The sequence below is a fragment of the Sus scrofa genome, chromosome 1, assembly GCF_054392235.1.
Source record: "Sus scrofa isolate SSC_HxYL_T2T_F1_AM1 chromosome 1, Sscrofa_HxYL_maternal_Yorkshire_Landrace_v2.0, whole genome shotgun sequence".
In the NCBI taxonomy this organism is placed as follows: domain Eukaryota; kingdom Metazoa; phylum Chordata; class Mammalia; order Artiodactyla; family Suidae; genus Sus; species Sus scrofa.
Window position 1 is genome coordinate 282,434,995 of NC_139383.1, and position 22,329 is coordinate 282,457,323.

General features: G+C 56.3%; 2 protein-coding genes and 1 pseudogene across 53 annotated transcripts in view; 2 read left to right on the forward strand and 1 right to left on the reverse strand.

Moving 5' to 3' along the window:
- SPTAN1 (spectrin alpha, non-erythrocytic 1) overlaps window positions 1–6,978 on the forward strand; it is a 65,742-nt gene extending 58,764 nt beyond the window's left edge. For 18 of the 50 annotated variants that reach the window (XM_084997063.1, XM_084997182.1, XM_013993907.3 and 15 more), the window contains 11 exons: window positions 283–359; window positions 864–1,073; window positions 1,421–1,717; window positions 1,841–1,953; window positions 2,328–2,345; window positions 4,797–4,851; window positions 5,250–5,446; window positions 5,559–5,612; window positions 5,698–5,844; window positions 5,932–6,079; window positions 6,497–6,978. In XM_084997063.1, coding sequence (XP_084853189.1) covers window positions 283–359; window positions 864–1,073; window positions 1,421–1,717; window positions 1,841–1,953; window positions 2,328–2,345; window positions 4,797–4,851; window positions 5,250–5,446; window positions 5,559–5,612; window positions 5,698–5,844; window positions 5,932–6,079; window positions 6,497–6,622 — 1,442 coding nt within the window. In that variant the 3' untranslated portion in view covers window positions 6,623–6,978. Of the gene's footprint in view, window positions 1–282; window positions 360–863; window positions 1,074–1,420; window positions 1,718–1,840; window positions 1,954–2,327; window positions 2,346–3,409; window positions 3,473–4,796; window positions 4,852–5,249; window positions 5,447–5,558; window positions 5,613–5,697; window positions 5,845–5,931; window positions 6,080–6,496 lie in introns of all 50 variants that reach the window. The other 32 variants (XM_084997019.1, XM_084997004.1, XM_084997010.1 and 29 more) reach the window with 2 other exon arrangements.
- Window positions 6,976–22,329, reverse strand: part of DYNC2I2 (dynein 2 intermediate chain 2) — a 49,683-nt gene continuing 34,329 nt past the window's right edge. For 2 of the 3 annotated variants that reach the window (XM_084997861.1, XM_005660487.4), the window contains 8 exons: window positions 18,361–18,612; window positions 9,999–10,108; window positions 9,358–9,515; window positions 9,063–9,172; window positions 8,353–8,520; window positions 7,999–8,231; window positions 7,535–7,692; window positions 6,976–7,316 (listed from right to left, as the gene is read on the reverse strand). In XM_084997861.1, the coding sequence (XP_084853987.1) occupies window positions 7,078–7,316; window positions 7,535–7,692; window positions 7,999–8,231; window positions 8,353–8,520; window positions 9,063–9,172; window positions 9,358–9,515; window positions 9,999–10,108; window positions 18,361–18,444 (1,260 nt within the window). In that variant the 5' untranslated portion in view covers window positions 18,445–18,612 and the 3' untranslated portion in view covers window positions 6,976–7,077. Of the gene's footprint in view, window positions 7,317–7,534; window positions 7,693–7,998; window positions 8,232–8,352; window positions 8,521–9,062; window positions 9,173–9,357; window positions 9,516–9,998; window positions 10,109–10,459; window positions 10,612–18,360; window positions 18,613–22,329 lie in introns of those variants that run through there. The other variant, XM_084997862.1, reaches the window with a different exon arrangement.
- LOC100626895 (large ribosomal subunit protein eL33-like) lies at window positions 14,148–14,767 on the forward strand (annotated as a pseudogene).

Sequence of the window (22,329 nt, forward strand, 5' to 3'; positions counted from 1 at the left end):
GCTGGGCTGATCTCCAGACCTTGGTGGTTGCTGTCGCCCTTAGTAGTGACTAAACCACATCTAGGACAGGCTGGCAGGACCTCTTGGTGACACAGATGTCGGGTGGGGGTGCTGCCTGGGTGCCGGGAAGAACCGGCTAGCGTGGGTTCAGCGCTTGCTCTTGGTAATACCGGGCTGGAAACGCAGTGCGATACCAGCTGCCTCCGTCTTCCCTGCGACTCCGCCCCACCGCGTGGCGAACGGATCGAACGGATCGTTGACGCCCTGTGCTTGGTTTTCCAGGTGAAAAGGAGAACAGCTTAAAGACAGATGACTATGGCCGAGACCTGTCCTCTGTCCAAACTCTCCTCACCAAACAGGTCAGTCACGGCCCCCTTGCCGACGGATTGAAATTTACTCAGGTGGTATTTCCTGGTGGCTGAGTGGCAGCGTCCTCCGCTGAGACGGGTGACCGTCTTACACTGGGCCCTGGGGACGCGGCCTGACAGGTGCTGACGGGCCGAGCACAGCAGGATGTGCCGATCTTCACTCACCCAAGCGGCATTTGACTCGGTTTCCAGCAGGCTGGGGTGGCCAGAGGAGACCCCTGCTAGGTCACGGGGGTGAGCCAGGCGTGTAGGAGCGGAGAGAGCCCGAGGCGGGAAGTGGGGCTGGGAGGAGCTGCTGCGGTGACCTGCAGTCTGAAGGAGATGCAGAAAAGTGACCAGGTGTGACCGAGTGTCAGGAGTGGCTGAGGACGAGGCTGGCGGTCTGGCCCAGGCAGCTGGCTGTCAGATGCAGGTGCCCTGCCAGCCGAGGCACCGGCAAGAGCCCGCTCTCCTCTCGGTGCTTTGCTGCACACTGGCGTCTCACTCCTCGTTCAGGAGACCTTCGACGCCGGCCTGCAGGCCTTCCAGCAGGAGGGCATTGCCAACATCACCGCCCTCAAAGATCAGCTGCTGGCCGCCAAGCACGTGCAGTCAAAGGCCATCGAGGCCCGGCACGCCGCCCTCATGAAGAGGTGGAGCCAGCTTCTGGCCAACTCGGCCGCCCGGAAGAAGAAGCTGCTGGAGGCGCAGAGTCATTTCCGCAAGGTCAGCGTGGCCCCGGCCAAGCTCAAGCAGCTCAAGGCCCAGGGAGGGCAAACCCACCTCCCAGGACGGAGGTTCTGCCCAGGCGCGGGGAGGCGACTTAAACCAAGGCAGGGGGGGACCCCTGCTCTCTCGCAGGGCTGCGCTTGGAGGCGCCCGGGCCAGGCCGAACTTGCACGTCCCACGGAAAGGGGAGAAAGACGGAGCGCCCTCAGCAGTGGGACGGGGAGAAGGGAGGCCAGGCCGAGCCCCGAGCCAGCCCCTGCCGCACCGGGACCTTGCCCCGGCTTTCCCGACCCCGCACGGCCCGCCCTCCGGCCGCTGTCCTGACTGGTCTCCTCTGCGTTCAGGTGGAGGACCTCTTCCTGACCTTCGCCAAGAAGGCCTCCGCCTTCAACAGCTGGTTTGAAAACGCGGAGGAGGACCTCACGGACCCGGTGCGCTGCAACTCCCTGGAGGAGATCAAGGCCTTGCGCGAGGCCCACGACGCCTTCCGCTCCTCGCTCAGCTCGGCCCAGGCCGACTTCAACCAGCTGGCCGAGCTGGACCGCCAGATCAAGAGCTTCCGCGTGGCCTCCAACCCCTACACCTGGTTCACCATGGAGGCCCTGGAGGAGACCTGGAGGAACCTGCAGAAGATCATCAAGGTGCCCGGCCGGCCGCGCAGCGGGACGCGGGACGCGGGGAGGGAGCGCGCTTTCCCTCTCGCGGGTCCCCGTCTGCGGGGGGGCGGGGATGACACGCTGCCCCGCCGCCGCCTTGGTCCTTAGGAGAGGGAGCTGGAGCTGCAGAAGGAGCAGCGCCGGCAGGAGGAGAACGACAAGCTGCGCCAGGAGTTCGCCCAGCACGCCAACGCCTTCCACCAGTGGATCCAGGAGACGAGGTGCGGCCCCGCCAGCCAGGCCCGGGCTCGCGACGGGGGCGCTTTGTGCGGAGCCGAAGGCCTCTCGCAATGAGGAAAGGAGGCTCAGGAGCGTGGCCCGATGTGGCTGGAGCCGGAGGGTGGGCAGAGTTAGGAGCGTTCTGGAAGGAGGTTTTCCGAAGGCGGAGCTGCTGGCTGTCGTGGATGGGGTGGGGTCGATCGGGCGTGCTTGGCTCGCTCGCGACGGCGACGGAGGCACAGGGACGAGTGCTGTGTGGATACTGACGACCTTGATTTGTTTTTCTTTTCTCTCTGTGTCCTCTGTCCCCCGCCTCGCGATTGCCGCTGTCCGGACACCACCTTGTCTTGTGGCTGCTTGGATCCCATCTCCGCAGAACGTATCTCCTCGATGGGTTAATATTGACTTCTTACTTCTCCTCCTCCTCCGGGCTCGTGGTGTGGTGGTGTCTCGTGTGCTTGTCTCTCTGCCCTCTGTGCCCCCGTCCCCCTGTGGCCTGGCTTGCAGAGGATCCCAGGATGGGTCTTCCTGCCCAGGGCGGGCTGCACGTCCCCGCCCCACCCGTGTCCCCTCCTTCCCCGGCACCCGCGGCCCACTGGGCCTGCGGTCCGGCGGGGGAGCCACTCCCACCTTCGGTTGAGATCCCCAAGGGTTCTCTCAGGAGATGAGTGGAGCCAGGAGCCAGAGCTGGAGTCAGAGCCTCTGAGAAACCCCCATGCTCGTTCAGCCACTGAGATTACACTGGATCTTTCTGCCTGTCCCCCTTGTGTCTGACAGGACCAAAATCAGCCCCTAGAAAGTCACGGCCGTGAAACAGGATGACACTGTTGAGGGGGCTCAGGCAGGTGCAGGAAGTCCCAGCTCTGCACTGACCCCCCCCCCCCAAGTGCCCCCAGTGAGGGCTGAGCTGTCATTTGCCTTCAGAGGAGGTCCGAGTGGCCAGGGTTTCGGAGGGATGGAGAGAGATGGGGCTTGGGAGGAACCCCCAGAGGAGCAGGACCGCCTGCCCAGTCCCAGGGGTCCTCCCCGTGAGCCCGCGCTGGGCACCTTTGCCTTCTCACCCACGGCGAGGGGCCACGGGGGCTTCGCCTAGTGCTGCTGGGCCCTGCCGGCAGGCACAGCAGGCGGGGCAGGGAGGGATCGGGAGCACAGGTTCAGCTTGAGCTCGTAGGCCACCCCGGTGTCCGTGCTCCTCCCTGGTGCCCGCGGCTGTCCGCTGGTCTTGGCTCTTGTCCCCACGAGGTGCCATGCTGTCCCTCTTGTCTTGCCCAGCCCCAGTGTGAGCTGCCCACGGCTGCCCGCCCTCCCAGGCCGGCCGGCTCTGCCTCCGCCAGGTCCCTCCGGGCACGGGGGCCCCGCCTGTGCACTGCCAGCTTGGGCCTCGTGGTGTGTGTCCGTCTCGGTCTGCTCCCGCCTCCGTCCTCCGGTGTATTCACTTGGTCTCTTTTCTTTGACTAGCATAGCGTATCGTCGGGTCATTCGTGTCTATCAGTATGAAGTTGGGGATGATCTGTCTGGAAGGTTCTTCTCCTCTTATTTCTCTTCTTACCTCACTGTGGTTTTACCGATGCACTCTTGACTTCCCCAGGCAGCTCTGCTTTCTGACTAACCCACCGCCCGCGGCCGCGTGGGAAGGGGGGTCTGTCCTCCTCCCACTGCACCGGCACCCAGCCTCCTGCCCCCAGGTCCCGGGGGTGTGCTTTTCCCAGGGGGACGTGGCGTGACTGTGAGTCTGATCTGCTGGGGTAGGAGGCAGCCGGGTGCCTTGCCTTGCTGGAGCACTTTGAACTTGGGGAGATTTCAGAGCTAATCCTGGCTCGCTGGGTGTTAAAAGGGTAGGCGGGGGCAAATGCGGGGACAGGGAGGCCGGGCTGAACCCCCCCAAGGACACGTGCACAGTGTGACTCGTCCCTGCACGTAACCGCGTTTGTCGTCTTTGTTCACTGGTGGCCTGTGTGACCTCACACTGCGTCATGTTGGGAGGAGACCCTCCCCACCGCCCCTCAGAGTTTGGCCCTGGAAGGAGCCTCTGGCGCTGCCTCTAGATAGAACCTGAAGCTGGGGCTTAGTCACAGCCACCTCCCTCCTTTGGGTAGAGTTGGAACCACTTTCAACTCCCAAATCTGGGAGTTCCGTAGCTCAGCAGGCTGAGGATCCAGCCTTGTCACTGCAGCAGCCCGGGTTACTGCTGTGGCACAGGTTCAATCCCTGGTCCAGGAAATTCCATATGCCGCAGGTGCAACCGAAAAACACGAACCCGCATCTGGTCATGACCTTTTTAGTACGCTGGTTTCCATGTCGAGGGGTCACCTGACTGCATCCCCCCCCATTGCTGTCACTGACCCCAGAATCCGGCTCCCCTCCTCCCCCAATCTCCTATCTCTCCGGTGGCCTGGCTGGACAGGCGTCCTCCCCTGTGGTTGCAGAGGTGGTGCCAGGCCTGCATCCCCTCTCAATTCCCAAGGGGTAATTTAAAATCGGTCCCCGATGTCCCCCTCGAGGGCCCAGCCTGGATCAGGTACCATGGCACAGCCTGGCTGGGCCTGAGGAGCCGTGTGAGAAAGGGTCTGGGAGCAGTGGGGCGGCTGGGCGGGCTCAGCCCTGGCCTCCCCGTTGGCCTGGGGCAGGTAGCGCACACAGTCGGCCGCCGCTTCCTGTCCCTGAAGCCGGAGAGGTAGTACCTGCCCTCCCTGGCTCCCAGGGCCGCTTAGGAAAAGAGAGCCCACAGCAGATAGGGGCTGTCTCCCTCAGGAGAGGAATTGGAGCCCGCAGGCACTTTTATCTGAGGGAAGTTAGTTTCGAGCTCACGACGGGGCCTCTCTGCTCACTCTGCTCCTGTGTCTAGGTCCTGCATGGTGGAAGAATCCGGGACCCTCGAATCCCAGCTTGAAGCTACCAAAGTAAGAGCCTAGTGTTTCTGGCCCAGCTCAGATCCTTCACCCCAGCACCGCCAGCAGGCCTGCTTGGCCTGAAGTCAGGCAGGCACGGGTTGGGCCGGTCGGGTATCACTCTTCCCTTGGCTCAGAGCCCCTGACCCCCGTCATTTTAAAGTCTTTCGTCCTTGACACTTATTACCTGGGGCCCTACTTGGAAGTGGCTCCCTTGGTCCTTGGCACATACCGTTGCCCCGGCTGGTCCCCCCCTGGTTCGTGACTCACACTGAAGTCTCTCCCCCTGTGGAGGCTGTTGGGTTTCTTTAGCTTCACTCCCTCCCCCTTTCCCATTCGAGGCAGCCCTGCCGGTCTCGAGCTGGGGGTGAGCCTCTGCTCCGTGCATCTTTGCTTCCCCACCCCTGCAGCGCAAGCACCAGGAGATTCGAGCCATGAGAAGTCAGCTCAAGAAGATCGAGGACCTGGGGGCGGCCATGGAGGAAGCCCTGATCCTGGACAACAAGTACACGGAGCACAGCACCGTGGGCCTGGCGCAGCAGTGGGACCAGCTGGACCAGCTGGGCATGCGCATGCAGCACAACCTGGAGCAGCAGATCCAGGCCAGGTACCCGCAGCAGCTCGCCCTGGGGCCAGCAGGCAGTGCGCTGGCAGAGAACGAAACGTGTCACCTGACGTGGGGCGTGGAGGACCCAGTCCCTGATTCTCTTCTCTTCCAGGAACACGACAGGGGTGACCGAAGAGGCCCTCAAAGAATTCAGCATGATGTTTAAGTGAGTATACGCTGCGCCCTCCCTGGCAGGGGAGGCGGGCTCGGCAGCTGGGCCTGGGCACTGAGGCCTCGGCTTTGTGCCGCAGACACTTCGACAAAGACAAGTCTGGCCGGCTGAACCACCAGGAGTTCAAATCCTGCCTGCGCTCCCTGGGCTATGATCTGCCCATGGTGGAGGAAGGGGAGCCTGACCCTGAGTTTGAGGCCATCCTGGACACCGTGGATCCAAACAGGTGAGCATCCGGGAACGGGGTGGAAGCCGCCCTGCCTGCGGCTCCTTTCCTCCCCTCCCTGCTCACCCCGCACCTTGGCCTCCCCAGGGACGGCCACGTCTCCCTGCAAGAGTACATGGCCTTCATGATCAGCCGCGAGACCGAGAACGTCAAGTCCAGCGAGGAGATCGAGAGCGCCTTCCGGGCCCTGAGCTCCGAGGGGAAGCCTTACGTGACCAAGGAGGAGCTGTACCAGGTCTGGGGCTCTGCTTCCCCAGGGGGGTGGAGGTGTCTTTGAAAAGTGAGGCCCCTGGAGTTCCCCTGGTGGCTCAGTGCGTTAAGGACCTGGCGTTGTCACTGCAGTGGCCCGGGTTGCTGCTGTACAGCAGGTTCAGTCCCTGGCCTGGGAACTTCTGTGTGCCACAGGCCCAGCCAAAAAGAAATGAAAATTCCAGGCAGAGTTGCTCCTCTGGGTTGGGGGCAGAGCTGAGTCTAAAGTAACAGACCCCAGTTTTGAGCCTGACCTGCTGGGAGAGGCGTCTTGTCCCATCAGCAGGGACGCTGAAGCTTGGGCACTAACGTTTTTGAGGTCCCGTCTGCCCCCCTCCCCACGCCCGGCCTCAGCCGGCGTGGCTGGTGTGGCTTCGCTGACAGGTGCCACCCTCCCTTCCAGAACCTGACTCGGGAACAAGCCGACTACTGCGTCTCCCACATGAAGCCCTACGTGGACGGCAAGGGCCGCGAACTCCCCACTGCTTTCGACTATGTTGAGTTTACCCGCTCGCTCTTCGTGAATTGACCCTCTGCTCCTAGGTTAGCCTGGCCCACGCTGCTTGCCCTGCTGTCACCCGCTGCATGTCAACTCATCTCTGTGCTCTTAGGAGAAATACTCCAGACAGTGTTGCTTTCCAGTGTAACCTTAACCTGCTTAGCTTGGGATAAGATGTAGTAGAAAACGGTGCTTCGAGACACCGCTTCTGGTCCAGTAGCCATCGCCACGTTGCTGCGGGGACCCACTTCCTGTCTTCAGGCCAGCTGCCCCATTCCGACAGCAGAAAACTCAAAGCAGCTGGCTAGTCCCCCTCTTGTTCTCCCCATCCCACCCATTTTCTGTTTTCATGTAAAAGACAAATAAATGACTTGACTCCCCCAAAAGCTTCTCGTCTTCATTCGGCTCCCATCAGAAACAGCACAGGTGCAGCCCCCTCACCCACCACTACCGCCTCACCACGGCCCCGCGGAGCTCTGTCGCCCTCAGGTGGCCACCTCTGCTGCCAGCTGGTCCAGGTCCTCTCTTTCCCGGGGTCCTTGTTCCGTGAACTCGGTGCTCAGCCGCCACACCTTCACCGTGCCCTGGGCATCGCCCGCAGCCAGGAGCTGAGTCTGCTGGCAATTAAATTCAAGACAGTAGACGGGCCTTTCATCCTGGGTTTGCTTGACCGAAACCGTGGGTTTCTGGGAGCTCTTTTGGAGATCAAACAGCTGCACTTCACCTTTCGAGAGAGAGTCAAGCGTTAGGAGAGGCCCTGAGCAGCAGCCCCGGGGCCTCGCAAAGTCTCCGCGCACAGCGGAAGGCTGTTAGCCCATCCAGCACCCCATCCCCGTGAGGAGAGTCACGCTCGCCTCACGTACAGGCTCCCCAACCCAGAGTTCAGGCCCAGGCTGGGCTCACGTCACTTCAATGGAGCCATGCCCACTGTCCGTTTCCTACCTTCCCCAGAAGCAGCTGCGAACACCAAGGGGCGCACTGGGGACCAGCGCACAGCAAACAGGTACTTGTGGGTGAGCCGCAGGGAGGCCAGGGGCGGGGCCTGCAGCATGGAGTACAGGTGGACGTGGCCGTCGGTCCCTGCGCTCAGGAAGAGATTCCTGGACGGGATGCAAGGCAGACAGCCAGGCGAGGGGATGAGCGCCGGGGGTCCAAGAGCGGCTGGAGCCTTCGTGCCAGGCTCCTGAAGCCCTCCCTAGTCCCCTGAACCTGGGGTCCTCTAGAAAGGGGCTGATTCCCTGGAGCCAACCACAGGAGCTCTCTGGTTACTGGCGCTCACATGGGGAAGACCCAGGCCGGGCAGACTGCAGGTGCGCGGAGCAGCTCTAGGGCCTCCCGGGGGCACACCCTCGCCCGCCCCCGTGCCAGAGGCCCCGAGCTGATGGAGGAGGCCCGGCCGTCTGTACCTGTGGAAGGGGGAGCAGCTCACAGAGTAGACGGGACCACCGTGGGGGGAGAAGGTGAACTGTGCCGGGGCCCGCAGGGGCACAGAGCTGGGCATCCGCGTGAGGGCGGCCTCCGCCGCCGCCAGGGAGCACTTGAGCGGGAAGCCTCCCTCTGTGCCCAGCACGAACAGGCTGGAGTCGAAGCTGGAGAAGGCCACCGCCGTGGCGCCCACCTCGGTCTCCCCCCGGGGAGGCTGTGGAGAAGAGAATGCAGGGCAGGGCCCGGTGAGGCCACTCACAGTGGCCCCAGGGAGCCCTGGCCCGCGAGCGGCTCCCTGGCTGGGGGTCCCACAGCCTGGGGCGCGCCCCGCCTACCTTCTTCAGCTTGGTGTTCCTGGGGAGCTGCTGCACGGCCAGGGCGAAGCCCGCGCTGAGCCGCAGCCGGCCCCCCGTGCCCCCCTGCCAGAGCAGCACCTTCCCGTCCGCGGCCGCGCTCAGCACCTGGAAGCGCTGGCTGTGCCGGGGCTCGGGGAGCCAGAGCACCTGGATGACAGGGTGCAGGGCCAGGTCAGGAAAGGACCCCGGCCCCACAAGACTGGATGTCACCCTCCACCCCTGCTTTTCTTCCAGGAAAACAGAGCCTTCAGGATCCACCTTCCCTTCTGGTGCAGTGGATCTGGAGTTGTCACTGAAGCAGCTTGGGTCGCTGCTGTGGCTTAGGTTCAATCCCTGGCCTGGGAAGTTCCACATGCCACAGGCTCAGCCAAAAACAAACAAAAAAGGGAGATTTATAGGCGAGACATAGGAGCGGCCTCACCCACAGAGGGCAAACCCAAGAGGTTCCCAGGTCCCTACCCCAGTCCTAGTAGGAGACCAGGGCAGTGGGGACCCCCTCATGGCAGCTCCAGTGGAGGAAGCAGGGAACAAGCTGACTCGTGGCCTGCGAGCTCTGAGAATGCCAGGGGCAGCTGCCCACTGCCAATTCCTGGTGAACTTCTTCCATGACTGTGCCACGCGGGCAGTGCCCTTGCCTGCTGTGCGTCACAGAGGGAGAAGGAGGTGCCTCCCGACCCCTCCGTGCTGACCTGGTACACGGGATCTGTGTGGGTGTCGTCGGTCAGGCCCGTGCGCCACAGCAAGGGGTCCTCAGGACGGCTCAGGTCCCACACGAGCACCTCGCCGCTGTACAGCCCGCCTGCGGAAGAGCCAAGCTGACCCCAGCCAGCAGCCCAGCTTCCTGGCCGGACACTGCCCTCCCAACCGAGCTGGGACACGGGGCCACTGTCTCAAAACCGTGCTGATCCCCCCAGGAAGCTTCTCCCCCTGCTGGGCTGTGGACTCGGGGTGGGAAATAGGGACGAGGCCGGCTGCTCGGCTCACCTGCAACGTGGGCCGGCTGCGTGGGGTGGAAGGCCAGGCACATGACGGCGCTGGGCACCTCCACCACCGCCGACGGCTGCTGGGGCTTCAGGCCTCGCCGATCCAGATTCCAGGCACACACGAAGGACTTCAGCGTGCTCCAGTCGCCATCATCCAGCCTGCCCAGGGCGGGCCTGAGCCAGCTCTGCGCCTGGGCGACCTCACCCCCGCTCCCCCAAACAGGCGAGCCTCTGTCCCCGTCGCACCCAGACACTGCACTGGGCACCCAAGCGGCAGAGGCTCCTTCATCACACCCTGAGGGCATGACCTGCTCGGGGAAAAGGGTCTCCAGAAAGCTAGGACAGGGGCACACATTGGAGTGGGGGGGGGACCCGGGAGTATCAGGGGACAGCTCTTGGGTCAGTGAGTCAGGCCTGGGGCTCAGAGCCCAGTGTGGGTGGGTGGACACTGGGAGTCCACGGCTCTAAGTCCTTCTCTTCTCTGCTCTTTCTGCCAACTGGATGCCCAGGTGGCCTTGAAAAGGAAGACTCAGAAAGGCCAAGCTCTGAGCCAGCCCGTCACTGTGTACAGGGGGAGACAGAGGCTCAGACGAGGGTTCGAGCGCCTCCTATTGGCCCACAACCACCCCTGCTGCCACTCACCGGCCATAGGCACAGCCCACGACAGAGCCCGTGGTGTTCCAGGAGACACTGGTCACATGCAGACCCTGTGCTTGGGCTGGAGGGTAGCCCAGGGTATGCAGGCAGGTCACCTGAAAGAGACAGACCATCCCCAACCCTGAGCCCCAAAGCCACAGAGCCAGTAGCCTCATGGCCACTGAACAAACCACGCGGCTTGGGCCTCCCAACCCCGTATGTGATTCCAATCTGCTGCCCAGACCCAGAGGAAAGTGCAGAGGCTGCATCCCAACATCTCCCCTAAGGAGGCTTCCAGAAACCCAGAAGGAACCCTTGGGAAGCGGGACAGACATCAGGCTCCAGATGGGAGCTGAACCCCACACTCACGATTCTACACAGTCTCACAACACAGAGCACTAACCACTATACAGGAGCTCCTGTCGTGGCTCAGCAGTAATGAACCCAACTAGTATCACTGGCCTTACTCAGTGGGTTAAGGATCCGGTGTTGCCAGGATCTGTGGTATAGGTCGCAGATTCAGCTTGCATCTGGCATTGCTGTGGCTCTGGTGGAGGCCAGCGGCTACAGCCCCAATTTGATGCCAGCCTGGGAACTTCCATGTGCCGCAGATATAGCCCTAAAAAGCAAAAACCAAACATACAAACAACTTGGAAACGAATCCACCTAGGAACTATGAGGTTGCGGGTTCGATCCCTGGCCTTGCTCAGTGGGTTAAAGATCTGGTGTTGCCATGAACTGTGGTGTAGGTCGCAGACATGGCTCAGATCTGGCATTGTTGTGGCTGTGGCGTAGGCCAGAAGCTGTAGCTCCAATTCGAACCCTAGCCTAGGAGCCTCCATATGCTGCGGGTGTGGCCCTAAAAAGACAAAAAGACCAAAAAAAAAAACCACGAACAACTAACCACTACACAATCACAGCCTCTATACATAAGTTCAAAAGCTAGGGCTTCTGGAGCTGGATGGCAGTGATGGTTGCACAGTGATGAAAATACACTCAATGCCACATGATTCTACAGACAAAAATGGTTAAAATGGGGAGTTCTCTCGTGGTGCAGCAGGTTAAAGATCCAGCGTTGTCACTGCTATGGCTCAGGTCACTGGCCCAGAAATTTCTGCATGTCGTGGGCATGGACCCCCCCAAAAATGGTTAAAATGGTAAATTTTATGTTTGTGTTTTTTGTTGTTGTTGTTGTCTTTTTGCCTTTTGAGGGCCACTCCCACGGCATATGGAGGTTCCCAGGCTAGGGGTCGAATCGAAGCTGTAGCCACTGGCCTACGCCAGAGCCACAGCAACGCGGGATCCGAGTCGCGTCTGCAACCTACACCACAGCTCACAGCAACGCCGGATCTTTAACCCACTGAGCCAAGGCCAGGGATCGAACCCGCAACCTCATGGTTCCTAGTCAGATTCATTAACCACTGAGCTACGACAGGAACTCCTGTATTTTTTTTTTTTTTAATGGCAGGTGGAAGTTCCTGGGCCAAGGACTGAACCTGAGCCCCAGGTGTGATCTGAGCTGGATCTTTAACCCACTGCACCAGGCCAGGGATTGAAGCTGCACCACTGCAGAAACCTGAGCCACTGCAGTCAGGTTCTTAACCCACTGTGCCAAGGCAGGAACTCCTGTTTTGTGTGTATTTTTGGCCACGCAGTGGCATGCAGAAGTTCCCAGGCCAGGGATCAAACCCACACCACAGCAGTGACAATGCCAGATCCTTAACCCACTGCACCACCAGCAAAGTCTTGTTTTGTGTCTATAAACGCACATACAATTTTGTAAAGATCTAGCACCTTGCTTCTCAGCCCGCAGCTGGCCAGCAGCAGCTAATGAGAAAGCCAGCGACGCTGGCCACAGCGAGGGACTGGCACACTTTCCAGCGGGTAAAGTGCACCACAGACCATAACTTCTGTGCAGTCTCATGCTCCTTGACCTCGTAACCCCATGTAAAGACATCGGCCAGTGGAAAGGATCCAGAATGTGTAAGCAGCTCTATGTGGGAACCACCGCACTGCTGGCGAGGATGCAGGCTGGTGCGGCCCCTGGGGAGAACACTCTAGCAGGTCCTCAAAATGTCGAGTTACCACACAGCCTGGCAATTCCACTCCTAGGTGCACAGCCACGAGACCGGGGAACAAACACATGTTCACACAAGCACTCGTACGCAAATGCTGACAGCATTATTCATAACAGCCAGAACGTCCAACAACTGATGGACAATGAAGTGTATTCTTACGACCCAGTGTCACTCAGCCATAAACAGGAATGACAGCCTCTGCAGCCATCTGGGTTGCTGCTGCGGCATGGGTTCGATCCCAGCCTGGCACAGTGGGATCTGGCAGCTGTAGCATAGGTCAAAGCGGCAGCTCGGATTCAATCCCTGGCCTGAGAGCTTCCATATGCTGCAAATGCAGCCACAAAAAGGGGGCGGGGATGAAAGAGGCTACAACACAAGGACCCTTGGTAACTTTCTAAGTAGAAGCAGACAGTGAGACCATTTGTTACATGGTTCCACTCGTGAGAAATGTCCACAAGAAACAGATCCATAGCAACAGAAAATGGATTAGCAGTTGCCAGGACGTGGGGGGGGGGATAAGGAGTGACTGCTAGTGGATATGGAGTTTCTTCTTTGAGGGAGGTGATAAAAATGCTCCAAAATTGGAGTTCCCGTCGTGGCGCAGTGGTTAACGAATCCGACTAGGAACCATGAGGTTGCAGGTTTGGTCCCTGTCCTTGCTCAGTGGGTTAACGATCCGGCGTTGCCGTGAGCTGTGGTGTAGGTTGCAGACGCGGCTCGGATCCCGCGTTGCTGTGCCTCTGGCGTAGGCCGGTGGCTACAGCTCCGATTCAACCCCTAGCCTGGGAACCTCCATATGCCGCGGGAGCGGCCCAAGAAATAGCAGCAACAACAACAAAAAAAAAAGACAAAAGACCAAAAAAAAAAAAAAAAAAAAAAAAAAAGCTCCAAAATTGGAGTTTCCGTTGTGGCTCAGCAGTAATGAACCCAACTAGTATCCATGAGGATGCAGGTTCGATCCCAGGCCTCGTTCAGTGGGTTCGGGACCCAGCGTTGCCACAAGCTGCGGTGTAGATGCGTAGATGTAGCTTGCAGATGTGTCTCAGAGCCCACGTTGCTGCGGCTGTGGTGTAGGCCGGCAGCTGCAGCTCCGATTTGACCCCTAGCCTGGGAACCTCCATATGCTGTGGGTTTGGCTCTAAAAAGACAAAAAGAAAGTCCTAAAATTAACTGTGGCAGTGGTTACAATACCTCTGGAAATACGTTAAAACCCACCGAACTGTACATTTTCAATGGGTGAACTACATGGGATGTAAATTATATCTCACTGAATCTGGGGGGTTTTTTGTTGTCATTTTGGGTTGTGGTTGTTGTTGTTGTTTGCAGGCCCGGGGCACATGGAATTTCTGGGGCAGAGACACTGATCTCGTTGCACCACAGCAGGAACTCCTGCACTTGGATTCTTAACCCACTAGGCCATGGCGGGAACTCCTAAATCTGTTTTTGTTGTTGTTGTTGTTGTTGTTGTTGTTGTTATTGTTGCTATTTCTTGGGCCGCTCCCGCGGCATATGGAGGTTCCCAGGCTAGGGGTTGAATCGGAGCTGTAGCCACCGGCCTACGCCAGAGGCACAGCAACGTGGGATCCGAGCCGCGTCTGCAACCTACACCACAGCTCACGGCAACGCCGGATCGCTAACCCACTGAGCAAGGGCAGGGATTGAACCCGCAACCTCATGGTTCCTAGTCGGATTCGTTAACCACTGCGCCACGACGGGAACTCCCCTAAATCTGTTATTTTAAAACAAAGCCAGAGAGTTCCTGTTGTGGCTCAGCAGTAAGAAATCCAACTAGCATCCATGAGGATGCAGGTTCGATCCCTCGCCTCGCTCAGTGGGTTAAGGATCCGGCGTGCTGTGAGCTACAGAGTAGGTTGAAGATGCAGCTCGGATCTGGCCTTGCTATGGCTATGGTACAGTCCGGCAGCTGCAGATCTGATTTGACTCCAGCCTGGGAGCTTCCATATCATATGCTGAGGGTGTGGACCTGAAAAGCTAAAAAAAAAAAAAAAAGAACAAAAGCTTAGAGCCACCTTGGAGCCTGCAGAGACCTGCTGGGAACAGGATTTCTAAAACAAGCATGTCAGGAAGGTTGTAGTCCAAGGCCATTTTTGCTGGTTATAAGCAGGGTTGGGGTCTCTGCAACCAGAGGGAGCACACAGCTCTTCTCAAAACTGAGGGTGTTTATGCTTGAGTTAAAACTGAATTCTACCTTGGCAAGAGATGTGCTTATCTGTACCAAGCGAAGAATAACACACTGGGAGTTCCTGTATGCCTCAGGGGTTAACAAACCGACTAGTATCCATGAGGATGCGAGTTCGATCCCTGGCCTTGCTCAGTGGGTTAAGGATCCGGCGTTGCTGTGGCTGTGGTGTAGGCCAGCGGCTGCAGGTCTGATTCAACTCCTAGCCTGGGAACCTCCATATGCCGCAGGAGCGGCCCTGAAAATCCAAAAAAATAAAAAATAAAAAAGAATAACACAGTAACTCCTGGCAAAAAAACGAATAAAATCAGAGTAATCCGTGGAAAGGTAACTTGTGCTTATGGACAAGAGACATGGTTTGTGCCAAATTCAGAAGCAACCTTCCTGCTAAGGCCACTGGACACAGAATCTGTGTGATGCTGTACCCTTCAAGGATTTAAACTTATTTAAAAGTAAATAAATAAAAGTGGATTTGTTCTCTTGTTTAAAAAAAAAAAGGAGTTCCCCTCGTGGCTCAGTGGTTAATGAATCCGACTAGGAACCATGAGGTTGCGGGTTCAATCCCTGGCCTTGCTCAGTGGGTTAACGATCCGGTATTGCCGTGAGCTGTGGTGTAGGTTGCAGATGCGGCTCAGATCCTGCGTTGCTGTGGCTCTGGCGTAGGCCGGTGGCTACAGCTCCGATTCAACCCCTAGCCCGGGAATCTCCATATGCTGCAGGAGCAGACCAAGAAATGGCAAAAAGACAAAAAAAAAAAAAAAAAGAGTTCCTGTCACAGTTCAGCGATAACGAACCCAGCTAGTATCCATGAGGACGCAGGTTCGATCCCTGGCCTCACTCAGTGGGGTTAAAGGATGGTGTTGCTGTGGCTGTGGTGTAGGTCACAGACTCCGCTCAGATCCCATGTGGCTGTGGCACAGGCCAGCAGCTGTTGCTCTAATTCAACCCCCAGCCTGGGAACCTCCATATGCTGGGGGTGCAGCCCAAAAAGCCAAAAAAAAAAGAACAACAACAAAAGCTTACCCTCTGTAAATGCAACTGTAAAAGGGGACACAGAGAACTGAGATTTTAATCTCAATGTTCGTTTCTTCATTCTGTTCTTCTTCTGGGGCTCTGCTTAAAATTTTAGATACAATGATTCCACACTTTGGTGTGGCCTTGGCAACTGTTTTTCAGAGCAATTTTGAGGATTTCTCTCAAGTAAATCAACTCATCCATGACTGGATGGGAACAGGGCAGCTGTGTATCTGGAAATAGATGGAAAGAAGGCACAAGGAGAGGCAGAGAGGAGAGAAGGGCTATAACCAGTCTCCATTTCTTTCTTTCTTATTTTTTTTTTTTTTGCTTTTTAGAGCCGCACCTGAGGCATACGGAAGTTCCCAGGCTAGGGATCAAACTGGAGCTACGGCTGCCGGCCTACACCACAGCCACAGCATCATAGGATCTGAGCCACATCTGTGACCTACACCACAGCTCACGTCAACGCCAGATCCCCCTGACCCACTGAGCGAGGCCAGGGATGGAACCTGAGTCCTCATGGACACTAGTCCGTCGGATTCCTTTCCGCTGCACCACAGTGGGAACTCCACGCTCGTCTCCATTTCTAAAGGAAGGAAACACTGTGTAAGAAAGGTTTTAAGGAGGGAGTTCCCGTCGTGGCGCAGTGGTTAACGGATCTGACTAGGAACCATGAGGTTGCAGGTTCGATCCCTGGCCTTGCTCAGTGGGTTAAGGATCCAGTGTCGCCGTGAGCTGTGGTGTAGATCGCAGATGCGGTTCAGTTCTGGTGTTGCTGTGGCTGTGGCATAGGCCAGTGGCTACAACTCCAATTGGACCCCTAGCCAGGAACCTCCATATGCCACGGGGAGCGGCCCTAGAAAAGACAAAAAAGAAAGAAAGGTTTTAAGGAGTTCTCTCCTGGTGTGGCAGACTAAGGATCTGTCACTGTCACTGCAGAAGCTTGAGTCCCTGCTGTGGTGTGGGTTTGATCCCTGGCCTGGGAACTTCCATATGCCTCAGGTGTAGCCAAAAAAAAAAAAAAAGGGAAACAAGAAACAAAGAAAGGAAAGATTTTGATAAACTCCTAAGAAAGAAAGAAAAAGAAAAAAAAAAAGGAGTTCCCGTCGTGGCGCAGTGGTTAACGAATCTGACTAGGAACCATGAGGTTGCGGGTTCGGTCCCTGCCCTTGCTCAGTGGGTTAACGATCCGGCGTTGCCGTGAGCTGTGGTGTAGGTTGCAGACGCGGCTCGGATCCCGCGTGGCTGTGGCTCTGGCGTAGGCCGGTGGCTACAGCTCTGATTCAACCCCTAGCCTGGGAACCTCCATATGCCGCGGGAGCGGCCCAAGAAATAGCAACAACAACAACAACAACAAAAAAAAGACAAAAGACAAAAAAAAAAAAAAAAAAAGAAAGAAAGAAAGGTTTTAAGGAGTTCTCTCCTGGTGTGGCAGACTAAGGATCTGTCATTGTCACTGCAGAAGCTTGAGTCCCTGCTGTGGTGTGGGTTTGATCCCTGGCCTGGGAACTTCCATATGCCTCAGGTGTAGCCAAAAAAAAAAAAAAGGGAAACAAGAAACAAAGAAAGGAAAGATTTTGATAAACTCCTAAGAAAGAAAGAAAAAGAAAAAAAAAAAAAAGGAGTTCCCATCGTGGTGCAGCAGAAATGAATCCGACTAGGAACCTAGGAACCATGAGGTTGCAGGTTCGATCCCTGGCCTTGCTCAATGGGTTAAGGATCTAGCATTGCTGTTAGCTGTGGTGTAGGTCACAGATGCAGCTCGGATCCTACGTTGCTGTGGCTGGCAGGTGTAGATCCGATTAGACCCCTGGGAACTTCCATATGCTGCAGGTGCAGCCCTAAAAAGCAAAAGAAAGAAAGAAAGACAGAAAGAAAGACAGAAAGAAAGACAGAAAGACAGAAAGAAAGACAGAAAGAAAGACAGAAAGAAAGACAGAAAGAAAGAAAGAAAGAAAGACAGAAAGAAAGACAGAAAGACAGACAGAAAGAAAGAAAGAAAGACAGAAAGAAAGACAGAAAGAAAGACAGAAAGAAAGACAGAAAGAAAGACAGAAAGAAAGAAAGAAAGAAAGAAAGAAAGAAAGAAAGAAAGAAAGAAAAGGCTCCTGAGAGAGCAGAACATCCAGAGGCTACACCAGGGTGGAATAAAAACCCTCCTTCAGAGGCTCCCTGATCTCAAAGCCAAGGCTGCATGTCCAACTGAACATCTGAGTTTGAAGGGTGACAGCTCTCAGCTGGCCTCGAGACATTCAGCATGTCAAGGATCCCATGCTGTCACTGCAGAGGCTCAAGTCACTACTGTGGTACAGGCTCCACATGCCGCAGGCGTGGCCAAAAACAAAAACAAAACCAGACAGACTAGAACAGTGTGACTCTGGACAAGCCCCTTAGCCTCTCTGAATCTCATCTATAAAATGGAAGTAGGGATAGCACTTCCTCACCCAGCTGTCCTCAGGGTGGATGAGCTGGCACAGAGAATGCCCGGAGAAACGTAGCTGAGTAGTCAGGAAAACAAGATCCGGGGGAGCTCCCGTTGTGGCTCAGCAGGTTACGAACCTGACGAGTATCCATGAGGTTGCAGGTTCAATCCCTGGCCTCGCTCAGTGGGTTAAGGATTTAGCATTGCCGTGAGCTGTGGTATAGGTTGCAGACTTGGCTCAGATCTGGCACTGCTGTGGCTGTGGCGCAGGCTGGCAGCTGCAGCTCTGATTAGATCCCTAGCCTGGGAACCTCCATATACCACAGGTCCAGCCCTAAAAAGCAAGACAATAATAATAAAAGAAAGAAAATAAGATCCAGAGTCAGACTGCCCAGGTTCAAACCTGCCTCAACCACTTCCTAGCTGAGGAGAGGTGAAAAGGAGAAAATGACAGCACCTACCTCAAGGGGAACAGGGGAGGCCCTGACTTGGGCTTAAAAACTCAGCTTAGTAGCCAGCAGAAAGTAAGAGCTCGGTGAAGGCTGTTACTGTTACCAGCAGTACTATTCTTTGGGTGGCACAAAGGAGGGACTTACAACGGGGCAGAGCCTCAACCCAAGGCCTCCCAAACCCGCACCAGCCCCGTCCTACCGTCGGCTGCTGCTCCGCCCAGTTCACCTCGAAGCCGTCAAATGCATGGCTCTGCCAGTTCTTGTTCAGTTCTCGAGTAACCATGGGCTCCACTCTCCGGAGAAAGGCTGCGAGCCCGGGGCCATCGCTCCAGGACACAGAGGAGGGCACGCTGACTGGCTCGGGGGCCTCGGTCTGCACCTCGGCATCTGCATGCTTCCAGGTCTGGGCGGACACTTCAGTGGTGGCAATGCTGGCCGTCTGACAGCTTTTCTGGAGAAGGATGGAGGAGATCAAGACACAGTTACCAGCCAGCCGTACTCCCAGCACCACCTACCCAGGTGCTCCCCCGCCCCGTCTCTCTATTCTCGGGCTCATGGACCGCTGTTCACCCGTCTAAGGTTAGCCCCGTTCGTCTAGTAAGCAACCCATCTTTCTCAGGAAGAACCCAATCTGTGTGGGGTGAGTGGCAATGACCTCGAGAGCTACATGACCTCCGGCCAGCCCATCAGAGCACTTGACCCCTCCTCCAGCTACAGGGTGACCCAGGAAGAGCTCGACCCGAGACAAACAGAGACATTATTGGAAGGGAACTTGGGAGGGCCCTTCTGGAAGGTACTGACAGCAGTGAGAATCCGGGCATCTCAGGGCCAGCAGGGCTGTCCCAGCCAGCACTGAAGGACCTCAGATGTGGCCACCAGCAAACAACTCCCTTCTCCCTTCCTTGGCAGACAGTCTGCTTTGGTAGGGCACCTTCCAAGGCACCCCCATGATCAAAGGTGGCACAGATGTCCACTACTCTCCAGCTGCCACTTCTGTCCACCCTGCCATCTGTCTCCAATTCCTTGTCCCCTGCTATACTGGGTACATGGACAGACATCAGATCAGAAAAGAGATGCAGCCTTTTTTTTTTTTTTTGTCTTTTTGCCATTTCTTGGTCTGTATCTGCAGCATATGGAGGTTCCCAGGCTAGGGGTCCAATTGGAGCTGTAGTCACTGGCCTATGCCAGAGCCACAGCAACACGGGATCCAAACCACGTCTGCCACCTACACCACAGCTCACGGCAACACCAGATCCTAGTCCAATTCGTTAACCACTGAGCCACAAGGGGAACTCCCAGGCTCCCTTGCTTGAGGACAAGGCCAATCTTTAAGCAAGGAGGGCCCCTTTGTCGCTGAGGTCACTGTCATCTACACAAGGCTCTCCTCACGTGGCCACTGACCAGACACCTGCACACAGAATGAGGAGGCCCAGATCCCGTGCTCCCCTGCTCAGGCTTGGGCACCAGGCCAGTGACGTGAGCCAGAGGAAGGGCTGGCACCATACAGGGCAGCTCTCCCTAGAAGAGGCAGCGCTCGGCACAGGTCCCGCTGCTCCTCTTCACATTCATCTTAATTCTCTTTGCTCGTCCATCTCCCATTAAACTGTGAGCTCCTGAGCGTAAGATCCCCATCTGATCTACACTCACATCCACGGCACTCTGCATGTGCTTGACGGCGAGTCCAAGTTCACGTGTGCCACACACACACACACACACACTTTATTTCTCTATTTAAAATTTACTTGCCAGGCACTGTCAGAGCACTATGCATATAGTAGAAAACAAATGTGTTAGATCCCTGTGTCCAAGGGGCTTCGGCAGGGGTTGGGGCAGGCAGATGAACACACAAGAAAAACCCGAGGAACACAAATGGTGCTAGATGGGGGCAGAGGTGTGGGAGAGAAGAGGACAGCGAGGAGGCCTCTGGGAGATGGCGTTGGAGCTCAAGTGTGCAGGAAAAGTGGAAAGCTGCAGGAAAAGGGGTCTCCAATAGGGACAGGGGCCGCGGCGGGGGGAGACGACCTCAACAAAACTTTATGGCAGACAGGCCTAGATTTGGGGGTGGATTTTTCTCTCCCCACCCCCGCCCCCCAGTGTGTAAGAGTTTGGATTCTTCTTGTCTCTATACCTCTTCCAGGCTACGTTGTCGCAGTTTGAGAGTCTAAAGCATCACCTCCTACTGGAACCCAAAAATCTAGGAGGAGCTTCAGTCTGTGACTAGACTCCCAATGGATTCATCAGACAAGAATCCAGCCTGGACTCTGGAGTCTCCTCAGATGACCATTGAGGAACATTCCCAGGAAATTCCACCTGCCTCTCGACCTGTCTGAAAGGTTCATGAAGAACCTCAGTGGAGGAGCTCCTGCTGTGGCACAGTGGGAGCAGCACTGTCTCTGGAGCGCTGGAACAAAGGTGCCATCCCCAGCCCAGCAGTGGGTTAAGGGTCTGGCCTTACCACAGCTGTGGTGCAGGTCAAAGCTGCGGTTCAAATTTGATTCCTGGCCTGAGAGCTTCCATATGCCACAGATGTGGCCAAAAAAAAAAAAAAAAAAAAAAAAAGAGGAGTTCCCATTGTGGTGTGGCAGAAATGAATCCAATGAGTATCCACGAGGATGCAGGTTCAATTGCTGGCCTCACAGCTGGCACTGCTATGGCACAGGATAGCAGCTTTAGCTGATTCAACCCCTAGCCCAGGAACTTCCATATGCCTCAGGTGTGGCCTAAAAAAGCAGAAAAGGGAGTTCCCATCGCAGCGCAGCGGAAAGGAATCGGACAAGGACCCATGAAGTTGCAGGTTTGATCCCTGGCATCACTCAGTGGGTTAAGGATCTGGCATTGCTGTGGCTCTGGTGTAGGCTGGCAGCTGTAGCTCCAACTAGAACCCTAGCCTGGGAACCTCCATATGCCGCTAGTGCGGCCCTAAAAAGACAAAAGACAAAAAAAATAAAATTGGAGTTCCCGTCGTGGCTCAATGGTTAACGAATCCGACCAGGAACCATGAGGTTTCGGGGTTGATCCGTGGCCTTGCTCAGTGGGTTAAGGATCTGGCATTGATGTGAGCTGCGGCGTAGGTTGCAGACGATGCTCGGATCCCATGTTGCTGTGGCTCTGGTGTAGGCCGGTGGCTACAGCTTCGATTAGACCCCTAGCCTGGGAATCTCCATATGCTGCATGTGGGTGTGGCCCTAAAAAGAAAAAATAAAATTAAAAAATAAAAAGCAGGAGTTCCCGTCATGGCGCAGTGGTTAACGAATCCGACTAGGAACCATGAGGTTGCGGGTTCGGTCCCTGCCCTTGCTCAGTGGGTTAACGATCCCGCGTTGTCGTGAGCTATGGTGTAGGTTGCAGATGCGGCTCGGATCCCGTGTTGCTGTGGCTCTGGTGTAGGCTGGTGGCTACAGCTCCGATTCGACCCCTAGCCTGGGAACCTCCATATGCCGCGGGTGCGGCCCGGGGAATGGCAACAACAACAACAACAACAGCAGCAACAACAAAAACAACAACAAAATAAAATTAAAAAAAAAAAAAGCAAAAACAAAAGGAGTTCTCTGGTGGTCTAATGGTTATGATTTAGCACTGTCACTACTTTGGCCCAGGTTCAATCCCAGCCTGGGAACTGAAACGCCACATCAAGCTGCTGCATGCTGCAGCCAAACTAAATAAAAATTCTAATAAGTTTGAACTTTCAAGATAAAAAGTTAGAAAAGAACCTCAGTAACTAGACTCTCAAGTACAAAACTGCCATCCATTCTACCAGAATATCCACCTTAACAGACTGGATAGAGCTGGTGAAGCCATAACCTCTAGGAGGGGAGGGATGAGGACACTGCTAACTGCTTGGAGAGAAAGGTCAGACAGGATGATTCGTGTATTTTAAACCGCTACAGCAAACCACTTACTCTGTCTCAGTCTCAAACAGAACCACAGAGGAAGGACACTGAGACTCAATCAAGAAAGATTTAGGAGTTCCCGAAGTGGCTCAGTGGGTTAAGAATTTGACCAGTATCCATGAGGATGCGGGTTCCATCCTTGGCCTCACTCACAGGGTTAAGGACCCCACGTTGCCCTGAGCTGTGGGGTAGGTCACAGATGAGGCTCAGATCCCATGTTGCTGTGGCTGTGGTGTAGGCTGACAGCAGCAGCTCTGATTTGACCCCTAACCTGGGAA